At 33.8% G+C, this 17,002-nt stretch overlaps 1 protein-coding gene across 4 annotated transcripts in view; it reads left to right on the top strand.

The window, feature by feature from the left end:
• LOC136032088 (dTTP/UTP pyrophosphatase-like) overlaps positions 1-17,002 on the top strand; it is a 42,655-nt gene that overhangs the window by 1,463 nt on the left and 24,190 nt on the right. For all 4 annotated transcript variants that reach the window (XM_065712224.1, XM_065712225.1, XM_065712227.1 and 1 more), the window contains exons 2-3: positions 4,575-4,680; positions 11,217-11,467. In XM_065712224.1, coding sequence (XP_065568296.1) covers positions 4,603-4,680; positions 11,217-11,467 — 329 coding nt within the window. In that variant the 5' untranslated portion in view covers positions 4,575-4,602. The remainder of the gene's footprint in view (positions 1-4,574; positions 4,681-11,216; positions 11,468-17,002) is intronic.

Here is a 17,002-nt window from a genome sequence, read left to right as displayed (position 1 = left end):
TAGAAGTGCCATCTTTAACCCTAAACAGAATGCCCATCAGATTTGTGGACCAAATAAAGTTTCTGGGATGCATAATAGAAAAACATTTGAATTGGAATTTACACATTGAAAGCATTATAGCAGCCTGTATTAGGAGAGAATCAACATAATGAAGACATTAACAGCCATCACATAGGGAAGCAAAGCTGACTTTCTAATTAAGTTTTATGCTACATATATCAGGTCAAATATAGAATATGCAGCAGTTATGTATCACCCTGCAAATCAATCATCCCTTAAAAAGCTAAACATTATGCAAAATACAGCATTGAGGATTACATTTGAGCTAGGAAAACAACCCCAGTTTCATTTATGTTGTCAGGAAAGTGGCCTAGAAGACCTCAAAACTAGAAGGAACACTGGTACACTAAAATATTTAGCACAAGTATGGGAGACAGAGGAAACAAATCCAGTGAAATCAAGGATTGTAAAACAAGGTCTGCATGCAACTGCAAACAAATACAGAAAGCAGAACCAATTAAACTTCCTTGAAAGATCCATTCAAATATGCACTCAATTTGACCTAGAACTAAAGATCACAGAAATGTTATGTGTTCCAGACATGGAGTTACCCTCACCATGGGAGTGTTACAAAATAAAATGCTCAATGGTCATGGAGAAAAAAGGGAATTTAGAATTCACCACTAGCTTCAAGTTGCTGATTGAAGAAGCATTTAGCGATTTCCTTGATATTTACACAGATGAATCCAAAGTAGATGACTACAGTCCAGTTGGAGCTGCATTTACCTTAAATTGCAACTTGGGGCAATTGAAGGATTTTCCATCCTGTAGCATTGCTCAGCATTTCTTCAAAAATCGCCATGTGGATCGATTTGGAATTGTTTTGAATATTGAGTTGGTTTTATTGACTAGGGTTTATTTTCTGGTCTGGGACTCCAAGGTGTTCAATTCCAGTCTCCATTCCTTATTGCTCCACTCCTTGTCAAGTGAGACTTTGAATTCTTTGACAGTCTTACTGGATACAGTATGATTGCTCAGGGAGTTCCACTGGTCTACTATCCATTTGGTTAGGAAGTGATGGCATTCCCTCCTCTGAGCGTTGACCTTTATGAGCTTCTTAGAATGACCCCTTGTCTGCTGTGATAAATCGATGAAGAAGAGACCATGAATTGGATTGTTGTGAATCAATTTGTAAGTGTTAATCATGTCACCCCTTTTTCTTTGGTAAGTCATACTGCATAAGTTCAGAGTTTGCAGTCTCATTGGGTAAGGAAGATGTTGGCATCCGTCTACTATCTTTGTTGCTCTCCTCTCTACTTTCTCTATCATGTCCTTGTCCACTTTGTAGAAGGGAGAATGCAATTTTTTATACCAAAAAAGAAAATTACAGCACAGTGTAAGTTACCCAAACAAGTGTTGATCTTTTAAGCTGAAGTGATAGCAATAAAGAAAGCAGTGATATATGTAAAAGAAAATCTGAAAGAATATACTAAAGTATTGATTTGCTCTTATTCAAAGAGTGCACTAGAAGCTATCACCAACATAAGTAGAGGTGGGATACAGTCAAGGGATGTGGCCAGTTGCTACAAGAAATTAGTCACAATACCCACAGGTCAAGGAATCGTTTTACAGTGGGTTCCAGCTCATGTTGATATACATTTAAATGAAATAGCTGACAGAGCTGCAAAAGATGGCACCACTATGGGTGACCCCTTTACATGTTGTTAAACTCCAATTCAGATTATGATGATTGAAGAGGTTATAAAAAAGCAGCAACAATAGCCTACTACTTTGAAGAAAATCATAACCTCACTGGAAATTGGTTTACAACATGAAAAACAAGAACAAAGTCAGAACTGAAACTTTACAGGAATCTGACCCAAAGAGAAGAACCATAACTCTTTGTCTAAGGTTCAGACATGCAGGTACTCATTCATATCTCGCAAGATTTTATGGAGAGGATAATATCCATGATCATTGTGACAGTGAAGAGACAGTTGAACATATTTTAATTGAGTTTGATCATTATATGCATCAGAGAAGACACAGAATCATTCTTCAAGGAACAAAAGGAAAACATTTCAGTGAATTTACTTCTTGGTGGTTTCTTAAGTGATGAACTAAATACAACAGTCATACTCTTAGTAGTGCAATTCTTGGAAAAAATTGAATGTGAGAAGAGGATGTAATTAAAGACGCTGGGAATAATTGAATTTCCAGCATAGCAAGGAAATACTTGAAGAATATAGAGAGAGGACCTGAGTGACCATATAGTCAAGAGGGGTCCAAAATTCATTTCATCTTTCTTTTACAAATCTGTAATTACCCGAATTTAAATGACATTTTTAGTTTTGATTAGAAATATGTACCAGATTTTATTTTGAAAAGAGTCCAATAAAAATTTGGGCAAAAATCTAATAGAGCAGATTTTCACATTATTGGAAAGCTGTTAAGTGTTTGCAACTAGCTTAGGCCTACCTTGGTTTTGTAACTTTCAGGAATAAGCCTAGTCTAACCCATTGTTTCTCAAACTGCCAGCCTTGGCTCCCTGAAAAGCTGTGGTATCATCATAAGGATGACATCAACTGTTCAACTACAACATTGGCTATAGTAATGTTGTTGTTGAAGTTTTCAAAATTAATTGAATAATGGTAAATGGGTACCTGAAAACTGAGTAAATATTGAGAGATTCATATAATTGACCTACAAATCAAGTGAACATACCACTAGGTGTCATTTTTTAAGCTGTTTCTGAACATAATAACCCCTTTTCTTCTGGGGCAAATCTCCAACATTTTTATTTGGAGGGGGTCAGGGCAAGAGGGGTCCATATCCAGATAGTCAAGGGGCATATGATATATAATAATTTTTTGTATACATATTATTGGGGGGCTACTGCCCCCTTGCCCCAAAATAATGTCCCTGATTCCTTTCTATGTTTTTTTTTCTGTAGAAAAAAGGTTGAAACATTGGGTTCAAACTTGCTATCTCATTATAAAATCTATTTTGTAAATGTTATATAATCTACAAACATTGATTTGTCACAATTAAGTTGGATAACAAATTCAACATAATTTCTTTATTTTTCTATCTGCCATGTTTCTTCTGTCAGCTTTGACATTTTTCAACATATAGGTAAAACATAATTTCTTTATTTTTCTATCTGCCATGTTTCTTCTGTCAGCTTTGACATTTTTCAACATATAGGTAAAACAGCAGTTTAATAATGAAATAGTTAGTTTGAAACAAATGTTATTACCCATTTTTATATAAAAAGGAAAATATAGAATGAAATTAATAATTTCAGGTTTCCTAAAATGGCCTAGAATTAAATTTGCAAGAATAGCTATTGTTATATTCAGAAAGAACATAAAAAATGATATTGAGGGGTATGTTCATTTTATTTGTGATTCATTTATATGCACTGCTCAGTATTTACCCAAAATTTAACTAGGATGAAAATGAATACATCATTGATGCCTTTTTATCCTTTTTTGTAATTCAATAATTGCTTTTGGGTGAAATTACATTCAGGCCCAGATCAAATAGGTAAGGGGTGCTATTGGATTTTATTTTTTTGCAGGGCTCTCTCTATGTATTAAGTATCTAAATAAAACGTACTTACATATTAGCTTATGTACTTAGAGTAGTTTATGTGCATAATGCAAATCTCTGATGTTGGACTATCCTTATGAAATTTAAGAAATTTGACATGAATTTTTATAGGTAGACCTATCAGTTCTCTGTATTATAAAGTATGTCATTTTCATTATTTGAATAACTAACAATTTATCCCTTATTGTCATGAAGAATTTGCTTTAAATTTCAAAATCTTTTTCTTTTGTTTATCTTGGTGGTAGTGGGTGGCCTTTCAAAAGTGTCATCTGATTAGGCCTAATTGCCATTTATTGCTTTTTCGATCGCTCTTTTTATATTTCGAGCCCGTAAGGGGGCTCCAAAAGGTAAAACAGAGCAGAGTAACCAATAGTTTTAAAAAACTTCTCTAAAAAATCTGTCTAATGTGAAAAAATCACCATTTTTGGGTGATTCAGAATGGTAAATACTATTTTCGTTAGTTTACAGGTAAAATAAAATTTTAAAAGCAGATTTGCTGGAATTTTTAAAAAGAGCCTAAAATCACTCAAGAATGACATTACAAAAAAAAACTTATATAATTTTTGAAGGGTATCTGGCTCTTCTTGAAAATTCCCGTAAAAAACAACTAGGAAAAGGAATAATATACAGGAGACACATCACTCTTTTTTAATTTTCTCTACTTAATTGATTATTGGTTATTGTTTTTATTTACTCATTTTTGTGTTGAAGAGGTATAAAACATCTATATATTTGAAAGTAGGAGAATGTTCTCTGTCCAAGTCATAGTTTTCTTAGAGTCTTCTACCACAAGCTGCTTGAATTGATTTGATATACACTAGAGAAGTTTTAAGGACAAGTTTTTTTTTGTTTTTTTGTACCAATAAAGGTTTTTCCTTGATTTTATGTCATTGATTGTTAGTGTGGTTTATTAGCAACAACATTCCAACATTTTTTCATTTGTTTTCGGACAAATACAGCTTGTAACATCCTCAAGCTGGTTTGGTCATGTTCAAGTTTCTTGATGGTAAAACTGTCATTCTGGCAAGCACATCTCCAAGAAGAAAGGCTCTACTGGAGCAAATAGTGAGTAGACATCAAAGGTATACTATCTAGTTTTCTAAATTTACCATAAAATGAAAAGCCAGCAAGTAAAACTGGTAAAAAATCGGAAGAAAAACTGGTAAAAATTGGAAGAAATTAAGTTTTTCTTTACAGGGAAATATAATGAAATTGATACTTTAGAGTTCTTTCATAGGTTCCTTGATGAGACCGGTTAAGCACTCTTGTCTAAGACAATTATGTGTCTTTGCTCAAGATTTTAATAAACTATGCACTGTTTCCCTTTTCCCCTATATTAGAAAGACTATTAGCAGCCATATTAAACGTTCAGCTATTGTAGATTCATTTGTACAGACCCCTTTTTATTCATTTGAATGAGTGCCAAATACAAATAGAAAAGTGAAATTATGCTTGAATGACATACCTTCATTCATGCTTGAAGTATTCTGGAATTCACAGGTTCTAGCTATTGTGACATGCTCACAAACAAAGTAGGACCTTGTTTCTACTAGTTCAATAGCTATTGTTTTCTGTACATAGGAATTAAACATGACAGTTCTGTCCTCTCTTGCACCCATAGCAAATTATTGATAGCCCCCTCCCCAACCTATGTCTCAAACATTTTCAGGCCAAATTTTTGTGTATTTCCTCCCTTTATATGGAAAGAGATATGGGGAAAAGAAAAGTTTCATGTTGAATTTGCTTATACTTACTGCCAACTGTGCCCTCTACATTATTTTAATAGAATAAAGCTTAAAAATTACATAATCATTTTAAATGTTAGCTTGTTCATTTGAAATTTTATGCAGCTGGGGCAAGTGCTCCTCTATCCCCCTCTAAAACTGCCTCTGAAATTAAACAAAGGAAAATGTTTTTTCTGGAAATTTACTTTTGGTAGAAGATGAAAAATGTACACTAGAGTTACTAATACAACAAACTTGTCACATTGTTGAGCTGCCTTGAAAGATTCATTGATCACATGGTTGTTGTTGTAAAATGACTGGTAGTTTAAATAATGACCTTGTTTTTTACCCAGAAGTAATGCATTATTTTGATAAATATACATTTTTGTGTCAAAATGCATCATCCCTGTGATTTTTCAGCATTATTAATGGAACCACTGTGTATTATTTAAGTGAACATTAATTTAGCTAAGAAATAACTTGAAACTCTGTTATAAATGCAGATCCATGGGGAAACGTAGGGTTGATAGTTCTCACCTCCCAGAGCTAAAAATTTTGCCTTTTATGTTCCTAAACAGGTTATTCCTTATAAAATTAACCAGCCTTCAAGATACATAGTGTCAAACTTTATGAAACTTAGTAGGTCTGTTATATTCATGGATAAAAGCAACTGACAATTCTTGGTATATCCCTCCTTTAATTTAATTTTATAGTCGTTAGAAATCTAGGCAATTTGTTTTCTCTTTCTAAAAGAGTGTACTAAAATTTTGTTATTTAGAAAATATTTGATATTATCTTTATTCACAGCTTGATTTCAACTGGAGGTGTGGTTAATTTGAGGTAATTTATGAAAAACATGAAATAATAATTTGAGTTGCTAAATACTCTGAGAAAACTTAAAATAAGCTGTGCAAACTAATAAATATATTTTTTTCATTTGATGTTGTCCTAAACAGATCGCGTTAAAATATACCATCAACTGTTTCTTTTTATTGGTTCCCTGGGTAAAAAAAAAAAACAAAAAGCAAATAAACACGCATCCATGATCTGTATTCTGGCTAAAATAGCAAAATTCCACGTTTTCGCCGATAGGAGCTGGAAACTTCTATAGTAGGGTTCTCTGGGACACTGAAAATGATAGTATGGTTTTCATTAATTTACTTCAATTTTAGGGGGTGTTTCCCTCTACTTCAAAAATTAAGCAAATATTCCCAGGCTTGTAACTTTTGATGGGTGACATTAAACTTAATTAATCTTGAATATTTGAAATCAGTATAATAAGCTGATTTTTTTTAAATGTTTTTATTGATATTAAAATTCCAATTTTTAGAGTTTTGGTTACTATTCAGCCGAGTCGCTCCTTACTTACAGTTCGTTACCACGAGCTGTTCGATTTTCCACTCCTATCTAGTAGGCCTAAGCCTACTAGTAGGCTTACAGTAGGTCGTCGTTCAAGCATTGAATCTTAAATACTAATGAGCATTGATAATCCTGTAATTAATTCTCGTCCTTCAAACTAATGGTCAACTAGAAGTACGTTGCTAGGGCAGCGTGAAATGTTGCACCAACCTTTGATCAGCTTCACCGACAAGAAGTGCTGGGAAAACAACACTTTAATTTTGTTTGTACGCGATCACTTGAATACCATAGCTGTCAACCCTTCAAAACATTAAAAATGGCATGCGTCAAAATTAAAAAAAAACAAAAAACAAAACAATAAAATAAAATATAAAAAAAACATAGCGCGTCCCCAAGGATAGTCTCTAAATACGCTATATTCTAAAAACGGACCTTATTCTATAGTCAATGTTTTGCTTTTAAAATCCATTATCCATAAAAACTAATACTCAATTACTTTTTACCAAAAACTAAAACCTAACGCAATTCGTATTTTATTTCTAAGATTGCAGCAGGTACAGGCCAAGACTACGTTATTTCATTTCGTAATATGACATATGTTATTTTTTTCACATCTATTTGATAGTAAAAACAATTTGATCCTACGTCTAGCCTTGACTGATTGTCATAAAAAACATTTTACTAGTAATGATTGCCAAACTAGGTCGATGTATTGTATTATTATTTGCAATCCCTGCGTAATCATATACTAGAAGAAAAATTTTCCTCCCCTAAAATGTATCGCAAACAAACAAGAAAATAAACCAGTTATCAAAAGTATCTAAACCCTCATTCCAGTGGAGCAAAAACGATCTAAAATATCTTGATTAACATATTCTAGGTTGTGGGAACACTTCAGCCAAATTTTAAGCGAGTGTAAACATTTTAATGCGTAGAAAAAAGTGTGTTTATAAATTTTAGTTGTGTTTGAAAATCCATTCAATCTGTGCGCATGGCCCAAAATTATTCGCTCTTGTAAATTATACACTGAAAATCATCCAGTGTACTTGCCTTATGAATTTCTGGCGGATTAGTAGAAAATAAAAAAAAGCCTGCCTACCTATCTGCTGAAATGTGGGCAATTGGAGTTGGTTCTGGTGGTCCAAGGCCATACTCACCTGAGATAAGAGAGATAAAAAATCCTTAAGATATAGGAGGACGTACCTTCGAGGAGCTGCAGGCCTATTTTGCGCCTGAAATCATCAGGTCGAAAATCATTTACGTATTTACTTAAATATGATGCAAAATTTTTGCCTCTCCACTTAAGAATTGACCCGATAGAGTGGAAGTGTTGAGAGGAAACTACTGTGTATTTTATCTAAGCATCCGGATTAAGATCCATCGTGAAAATAACATGTATTCTCTGGTCATATGAATCAAAATCTTTCCCAAAAAAGGAGCAACATGCCTATAGTTCTGCTAAGAAATTAGATCCATCGATATGGATTAAAATCTGTGCATGATCCCACGCTAAACAAGCAGGGGTGTAATTTGCTTAGGGATGGGCTTTTCCCCCTGCTGAAATTTAGGGTCTTTGAATGTCTCGTCAAAACCCAGATTGACCTACATAATTCAAGACTCCACAGAAACAGGTCAGTTTTATTTATTATATTTTTGCCTTTATGGTACTATATGGCTTGTTTTTCCATTTTTCACTTGGTCATTTTCACTTGACATGGAAATTGGCTCCAACTTTGTGCCCCCTCCCCCATCCAGGATGAGGACAAAATTGCACCCTACAAAGCAGGTACAATAATTCACTAAAAGTTTGTGGGGAAAGGATGGGATTGTCAAATGGCCCAATCAGTCAATCAGTTTATTAAGAGAAAATGAAGAAAAATTACAAAGCTTTAGACCCCAACAAAGGCTCTTTGGCCTGTGGGGTCTACTCTGTGCCTCAAAGAATACACGTCAAAAATCATTGCATTCGATTTAAAAAAGTTCAATAAAGCCTATTGCCTGCTAAAAAGAAGGATGGCTGGGGAGAAGTGTTAGAGACCCCAAGGACCCAGATCGGTCCTCCATTCGCATATTTTAAACATTTTCGTACAATTCTGGCTTAAAAGAGGTACAAAATGCCCAGGTTCATACTAAAAGCTGTTTGGGGCGGGGGGCGTTTTGGAGGAGCCTAGCTCCCCAGTACTACTCTCAATCCACGTTGATTAAAAATCCTTCCGTAATTTTGTTCAAATAAGGTGCAACATGCCAACTTTTGTGCTAAAAGTTGGTAGTAGGAGAAGTGGAAAGGCCTCTCATCAACCTTAGCTCTCAAATTATATGGAATGAAAAATCCTTGCACAGTTCTGGTTGAAACAAGAAGTAACATGCCAATCTTTTTGCTAAGAATTTGGCTAGGAGAGGGGTAGAGGAACTTATTGGGGCCAAGCTTGTATTACCAATAATAAACATTGAGAATCATTGAAAAATTCTGCCTCAAATAATGTGCAACAAACCTGCCTTACAGCAGCGAAAAAAAAATTATTGGAGAGAAGGTAGGTAATTCTGAGGATGCCATCTATGTCATTTGTGTGTTTTTTTTTTAATATTCAATATCGTTGCAGGACTTATTTTAAGTTATTATCTGATTTTTTTTCTACCCTCTAAAGACAGATTTTTAAAAAAGAAGGATTTTATGACCTTCTCCAATTATTGGTGTAGGTCTTTCTTTCTTGGTATCTTTACTAACGCCATCTCTTTCGTATAGATTAGCGCGCTACCTCTGTTCACCATCTATACTACATTGCAGTAAGGTGCATTGTAGTTTTCTCTGGGAACAAGCAGAAGAGGTGGGGGCAGAATAATTCAAGAAATTAAATAATAATGTATTAAAAAAATGGTCGTTAAAGATCGGGAGAGGGTGTACGGAAATTGAAAGTTGTAATGCCCTTTTAAGTAACCAAAAAGTCTGGAAGGAAACTGGGCTACTACGCCCTTTTTTTTTTACCCGAAGTTATCTCATCGAAAATTCTGAGATAACCATTTGGTTCAATATAGTTGAAAAATTAAATAACTGTGTCTTTAGGTGTAAAAAATTCTTTGTAATTGTCTTACATTCTCTTTACCAAACTTTTCATTTGGACATGTTGGGAGAATTATCTGGGGGCTATTTTCTGCGTGTTTTGGTTTCCGGGAAATAATTTCCACGCTGGGGAGAATTTCTGCAGTGATAGAGAAACCGATTAGAGATTAAAGTGTTATTCAATAAAAGAATGCCAAGGAGAATCTTTCAGGCTGAATCGTCTCCAAGCAATTTTACCCGGAGGGGGATTCTCGGCAAGGATGGAACTGTCTGGAGGGAATCTGTCGGGGGGAATGCATGTTGGATGAAATTTCCACGGAGGAGTTCTCTGTGAGATGGAGGGGTATATTTCATAGAGGTGGAGCCAGATTTACCAACATTATTTGAAAAACGAACAGAAATTAATCCATATATGAAGAGTTGCCCCCTCCTCAATACGTTGCTCTCTACGTTAAAATTTGACTGTTTGCCTTAATTTTTTGAGAGTGCCTACTGAAACACGGGGCCGTCTAATTAGAATAGAAATCTTTTTTAAAAGTGCTTACCGCTTTAGTGTAAAGAGCAAGGTATGGAAGAGAGGACAACCCTTCATGTACGGAATAAATCTGCCAAAAAAAGTAAAACTAATATGCAAATTCCGTTTTAATTTTTCATGTACGTTGAGCCAAATTCGAACCTTTATTAGTTGAAAAACTTTCAGAAATTAAATAAAAAACAAATTGTATTAACTGAAAGCAAGGAGCGACGTTAAAACTTAAAATGAACAGAAATCATTCTGTATATGAAAGGGGCTGTCCCCTCCACAAAGCCTAGTTCTTTACGCTGAAGTTTGACTCTTTGTCACAGATCTACTTTTTAAAACAATTAAAAATGTTGCGTTAAGACTCCTTACTTTCAGTTTAAAAAAAAACTTGTTACTTTTATTTAATCACAGGTTAGAAATGGTTAGGCTATAATAATTTCAGATAAAAGGAATGACCAAAGAATAAAAAGAGTAAAATAAAATTAAAAAAAAATATATCGCAAATTCACAGAAGTCGAAAAAACTTTTTTTTTTCTTGCTGTTGGAAAAAACAAACAAATTTTTTAAGTTCAAAAATGAAAGCATGGGACGGTCTTGATATGAGACATCTTTTTGCCAGTTAGGAAATCCCATGACCATCTCATGCTTTTATTTTTAGTCTAAAAAAGTGTCATTTTTTTTGGCAGTAAGAAAACGTTGCTTTGTATGTGTAGCTAAATTTAGTATATTTAGTTTTTTTTTTTTAATTTAATTAAACAACTGATTTGACTGAAACTGCAACTCAAACAGAATTGCCAATGGATAAAGTAACTGAATATTTTTTTTTTGCGGGTATTACGGGTGCGTAGAAGAGTACGTAAGACTACGTAAGCACAGCTCCGCAGTTTTTTAGCGCTATATGCCTTTCTTCATTTTCTGAGTAGTGTATTTATTTTAGGGACTTTCAGTGAATGTATTTCAAGCTGAAATTGACGAAGAAGAAGAAGTCTTATCAGAGAATTTAACAGAACCATCAGAAATAGCAAAGTTTCTTGCTGTAGCTAAGGCGAAACATGCTTTTGAAAAATACTGTGGTTTAAATAATGGTGTTCCAGATTTACTAATTGCATCAGACACGGTTGTCGACCTTGATGGATCTCCAATAGGTAAACCAAAAAACAAACAAGGAGCGATAGAAGCCCTCACAAGGTTAGTTACCATTAGTTATTTTTTTAAATCAAAATAAATTTTTAAGTAACAATGTTTCCCCATTATGCGGCTGTTATGTCAAAGCATCCTACCCAATGAACCTTGAGGAGAAAAGAATTTATTGGTATTGCTAAGACGTGTTTAGAATAGAACCTTGAATAAGTGGAATTGCGTTTTTAAGAGAGAATAAGATTCACCTTGTTGCCTAGGAGTGGTATTTCTGAAATTTCTTACAATGTTATTTGCTCAAATGCCCTTCATTGACTTGCTTCATCAGGAGTACTTAAATGGCTTCTATAAGTTTTAATTGTATTGCTTTTTGGGGTGCTAAAGTTTTGGGTAAAACGCTCTTTATAAGCTATTTATGAAGGAGCTTGTCAAGGAGTTTTTTGTCCCTTATTGTATTTGAATTCGTATTATTTTCATACATGCGACCTCTGCCAGTTTTAGCGTTTTGTTGTGCAGTCAACCTGTCACATATTTCACGTGGAGATGACGCTCTTCTCCTAAGCTGTGGCGATAGAAGCCTAGTTGGAAATTTTTTTATTCTTAAGTTGTATGGGGTTTCCGTTGTTTCTTTCAAAATTGCATTTTTATATTTTAATAATCGTTATCAAGTAGCTGCTTTAGATCTCAACAATGTATCTATTTCTTGATCGTCCTGAGTGGATTAGCTGGCAATTAGTCATGCAAGAATGTGTCATCTTAACACAGGTAAACACTCCCTATTACTTAACAACTAAAGAAATGTTGAAGAAACTTAATCACACCTGCAGGCTCTCATTGGAATGGAGGGATATGTGTGTCATGGGATAGTTTTATATGTGTGTCATGGAATCCCTATTACGTAACAACCATATAAAACATTTGCAGAAGTAAACAAACAAGCCCTATTACATAGCAAACACCTGCATCTTTTAGAAAACACTCCCTGTTAATGAACAAACGCCTGCATGTTGAAGAAAATTGATAGAGCCTGTGTCTTGAGTGAATCGCCGTTAAACTTCTTTATGATCTTAAACAATTAAGGAAGAGAAGAATAGCGGCTACGTGTTTTGTTAAATCCATTTTGGCCTCACTACTCTCAGCCGCCTCCATTTCTCCAAAACGAAAATTCTAGAAATGCACATGACTAAAATCATTTGTTTTGGCACCTGCGAAAGTCTTTAAAGCTTAATAATTAAGCTACTGTAAATGATGCAAGCAAGGCCACGTAACCTGAAACTGGAAAGATAATTAAAAGAATCGTGAGGCTTAAGTTAATGAGTCACAAAAAAAAAATGTATTCAGATGAGAAACTTTACTTAATTTGCAAGTTCGTGGCAGAATATTTACAATAAAATAACAGCAAGCATTACTTTATATTTTTATTTTAGTAATAATACAATTCTTTTAATGTCCTTCGGAGAAATATACATTGAGAAATGAAGTGTTTAAACAAATGAAATGAAAGGAGGTTTTATACATGCCGAGACCCTTGATGCCGGATATTTTCGAGTTTGATCCTACTGTCTATATATTTTTCCTGGAGGGACGCATATTGTTTCCAGTGTATACCCTTGGGAAACCGTGAGAAACTTGGCCTAGTGAACAATCTCCAAGAGCTCCTAGCTGATTAAATTTTGGGTAAATACGTTCTAAGACCACACTGGCTATAGATGACGTCTAAAAAAAAACATTAAACAACATTAAATCCTTCTTTTTTCACAGTGCTTGAATATACAAAGGTACAAGTCTAGGCATTTACCCCTTTCCAGAAAATACTCCTTGTTGTTGACTGGTCTCCAATCCCTTTGGACTTACAAAAAAGACTAAAGTTTTCAATTTTTGATGTAATGAGACCCCTCCGAGGTTTTGCAACCATGATTTGGAAGCGGGGACGAGGAAGGGGCAGTCTCCCTCCTATACGGGATTAATTCTGCTCGTTTTGGGGTTTAATGTTCTTCTTTATTTTCGCAATAGCAGCGTAAATCAGATATTCCAATAAATCAAGAAGGATTAAAGATCAGTTTAAAAGTTTCTTATTTTACCTTCCCCCCAAAATAGAAGTCCTATTTACGGCCTTGGGGATTATAAATTTTTTACCCCTGGCCTCTTCTTGTCTCTCCCTTAGAACTCATTTTGTATTTATCCGAAGGCTCAATGAGAGCTGGCTCCTTACTTTTAGTTGAAAAAACTTATTTTTTCTAATTTAATTTGTCTGAAGGCTGAGTGAGAGCTGAGATGTTTTGGCATTAAAATGCAAACTTTGAGGTATCTCTCTCCCTCCGTAACTACAAACTATCAGAAAATCCAATTGAAGAAGTTTAAGTGCTTTTTTAAGTTTTGTATATTGTCCATTGTTGATTCTGCTGTTGGAAAACATACGAATATTTTTCGTGGGAAATTTTTCTGTGGGGGAATTATCAGGAGGAATTTTCCAAGTGGAGAAGCCCCGAATTACGCTGAATTCTTCTGCATAATTTTATTTACTTGTCTCTCTTCCTCTTTGCATGCACAATTTCACATGTGGAGAGAATGTTAGAGAATGTTACGACGGAATTGTCCAGGGTATCGTCCAGGGGCGGATTGTCCTGGGAATTGTCAGCGGGGATAAAATTTTCTGGTAAGATTTTTTCTTGGAAAATGTGGTTATTGTTCACAAAGATGTTGCAATGTGACAACTCCCTTCCTATTGCACAAAATGTTTCTGGCGTTTATTTTAATTAACCAATGCTACCTTCCCCCCCCCACCTTAGAATCAATAATAAAAGAGTAGACTGAATGTATACGTGGGAAGGATTATACAACAAGTCCCGACAACTTGTTTAGTTTTCATCTGAAGGCTCAGTGAGGCCTAGAAAATTAGGCAATTGAAATATCCTCTTTTTGGTATCTTACCAAACGTTACCTTTGGTATTTTACTATATCCCTGCAATTTGTAAATCACTTCTGGTAAAGGATTAAAATAAGCGCTAGGAACATTTTTGTGCGATAAGAAGGGAGATGTCACCTTGTAACACCGTTGTGGACATTACCTACTTTTTACCTAGGAAAAATCTTGCTAGACAATTTAATCCCCTTAGAAAGGAAATTATTTCCATAAATTTCTCTCCCCACGGGAAATTCCCCTAAACAATTTTCCCTCTCCGTGCAGAAAAAAAACCTCTGAAAACATCCTTATGTTTTTAATAGCAAATTCTATCTCTAAGCAAAGGACAAATAAAAAAAAAAAAAAACTAAAAAGACAATTAAACTTCTATAATGGGGTTCTCTGATCGTTTTGTAGTTAGGGAGGGAGGGAATCACCTCAAAGGGTGCATACCAAAACAGCCCAGCTCTTTGGAAGCTTCAGGTAAATATATAATTAGTTCCAAAGGAGAGACGAGGGGAGTGTGCCAAAAAGTTCAGCCAAGACCTAGTCTTGGCTGAACTTTTCGTTAAGAAGTAATGATGCCAAGGCTATTTTAAAATAAAAAAAATGGATTTTTAACTGAGAACTTTTATTGTAAGTGTTTTATTGTTTTTTATTTTTTCTTTGCTGAAGACGGCCCTTAGATATAGGGCCGAAATATTTAAATAGGTTTTGTTGGTTCACTGTCTTGGAAAAAAGTCCTCATTATTCTCTCTTTTGTTGTTGTACCCACGAAATTTTTTGGACACGTTACTCTTTCCAGCCAATAGCTATCCCTTTGTGGATTTTAAGTAATTGTGCTTAATTCTCTTGGCTCTTGCTTTTTTTCGTTCTTTATTCCTTTCTGTTTCGTATTGAATTTGTAGTTGTTGTTTTTCCGTGACTCTTGTTGTAGTTTTTTGTTATCCATTATATTTAAAGTGTCAGTTGTTCCATTTGTTCCATTTCATGCTGCCACTTGCCACCACCAGACAATGTCTCCTTGTGGGTGATAACTATGTAATTACTTTGCTTTTTGTGTGTGTGTGTTTGCTGTTTGTTTTTTTTTGTAAAACAAATTGATTGACTTAATGGACTGAAAATAACAGAATGTTCAGCTGAAGATGGAAGGGTAGATGGGCTTATCTAAGAAAACGTTAGATAAGCAACATTGTTAAATGTTGCTTTCTAAATTAAGAAAATCTTAAATTAGCAACATTGTGAGTAGTGAAGCCAGTCTTCCTTTTGATGTCAAGTTAAGCTAGCTCGTAGTCGTCGATCAAATCTTCAATGATTTCACCGGTATGTCGACCAATTTAATTTTTAATAGATTCCAAGAATTTTTATTCTGATAATGGAAAGATGGTATTAACAACAGACTTGTTGTAAACATTGCTCTTCCAATTAATATATATATATATATATATATATATATATATATATATATATATATATCTATATATATAAAAATAAGTTGTCTGTCTGTGGATGGATGGATGGATGGATGGATGGATGGGTCAGGTGACGTCACCTGAAAAAACTGGATCAGGTGACGTCAAAACTGAAAAAACTAAAAAAAGGCAAAAACTACAAAAAAAACTAAAAACTAATAAAAAAAATAAAAAAGCTAAAAAACTAAAAAAACTAAAAAAAGGCAAAAACTACAAAAAAAACTAAAAACTAATAAAAAAGCTAAAAAACTAAAAAAACTAAAAAAAGGCAAAAACTACAAAAAAAACTAAAAACTAATAAAAAAAATAAAAAAGCTAAAAAACTAAAAAACTAAAAAAACTAAAAAAAGGTAAAAAACTAAAAAAACTAAAAACTAAAAAAAACTAAAAAAAAAGGAAAAAACTGAAAAATAAGCTAAAATAAAGGTAAAAACCAATAAAAAACTAAAAAAAAAACTGAAAAAACTAAAAAAATGCAAAAACTACAAAAAAAACTAAAAACTAATAAAAAAAGTAAAAAAGCTAAAAAACTAAAAAAAACTAAAAAAACTAAAAAAAGGTAAAAAACTAAAAACAATAAAAAATAAAAAAAACTAAAAAAAAGGAAAAAACTGAAAAATAAGCTAAAATAAATGACGACACTCAAAGAGAAAGCGACCAGGACAAAAGGAATGTTCGATTAGCAATCAACAAAGCACCGGGACACAGGGAGTATAAATGACGACCAGGACATAAGTAAAAAAAAAATTAACAAAACTAAAAAGAAGGTAAAAACTACAAAAAAACTAAAAAGAAAAAAAAAACTAAAAACTAATAAAAAAACTAAAAAATCTAAAAATCTAAATAAACTAAAAAAGAAAAAAAAAGGAAAAAAATAAAGGAGAAAAACAAAACTAAAAAACGAATGTATATACAGACCGGTACACCGGGATACAAATGACGACCGGGACACAGGGAATATAAATGACGACCGGGACACAGGGACACAACTACAACGGGGACACCGGGGGAAACAGGGGGATATAAATGACAACCGGGACAAAAAAACTAAAAAGAAAAAAAAAATAAAAACTAATAAAAAAACTAAAAAATCTAAAAATCTAAATAAGCTAAAAAAGAAAAAAAAGGAAAAAAATAAAGGAGAAAAACAAAACTAAAAAACGAATGTATATACAGACCGGGACACCGGGATACAAATGACGACCGGGACAC

This window comes from Artemia franciscana, chromosome 10 (genome assembly GCF_032884065.1).
Source record: "Artemia franciscana chromosome 10, ASM3288406v1, whole genome shotgun sequence".
NCBI lineage: Eukaryota > Metazoa > Arthropoda > Branchiopoda > Anostraca > Artemiidae > Artemia > Artemia franciscana.
Note: the sequence above shows the minus strand (reverse complement) of the source record. Positions and strands in the feature narration are given on the sequence as shown.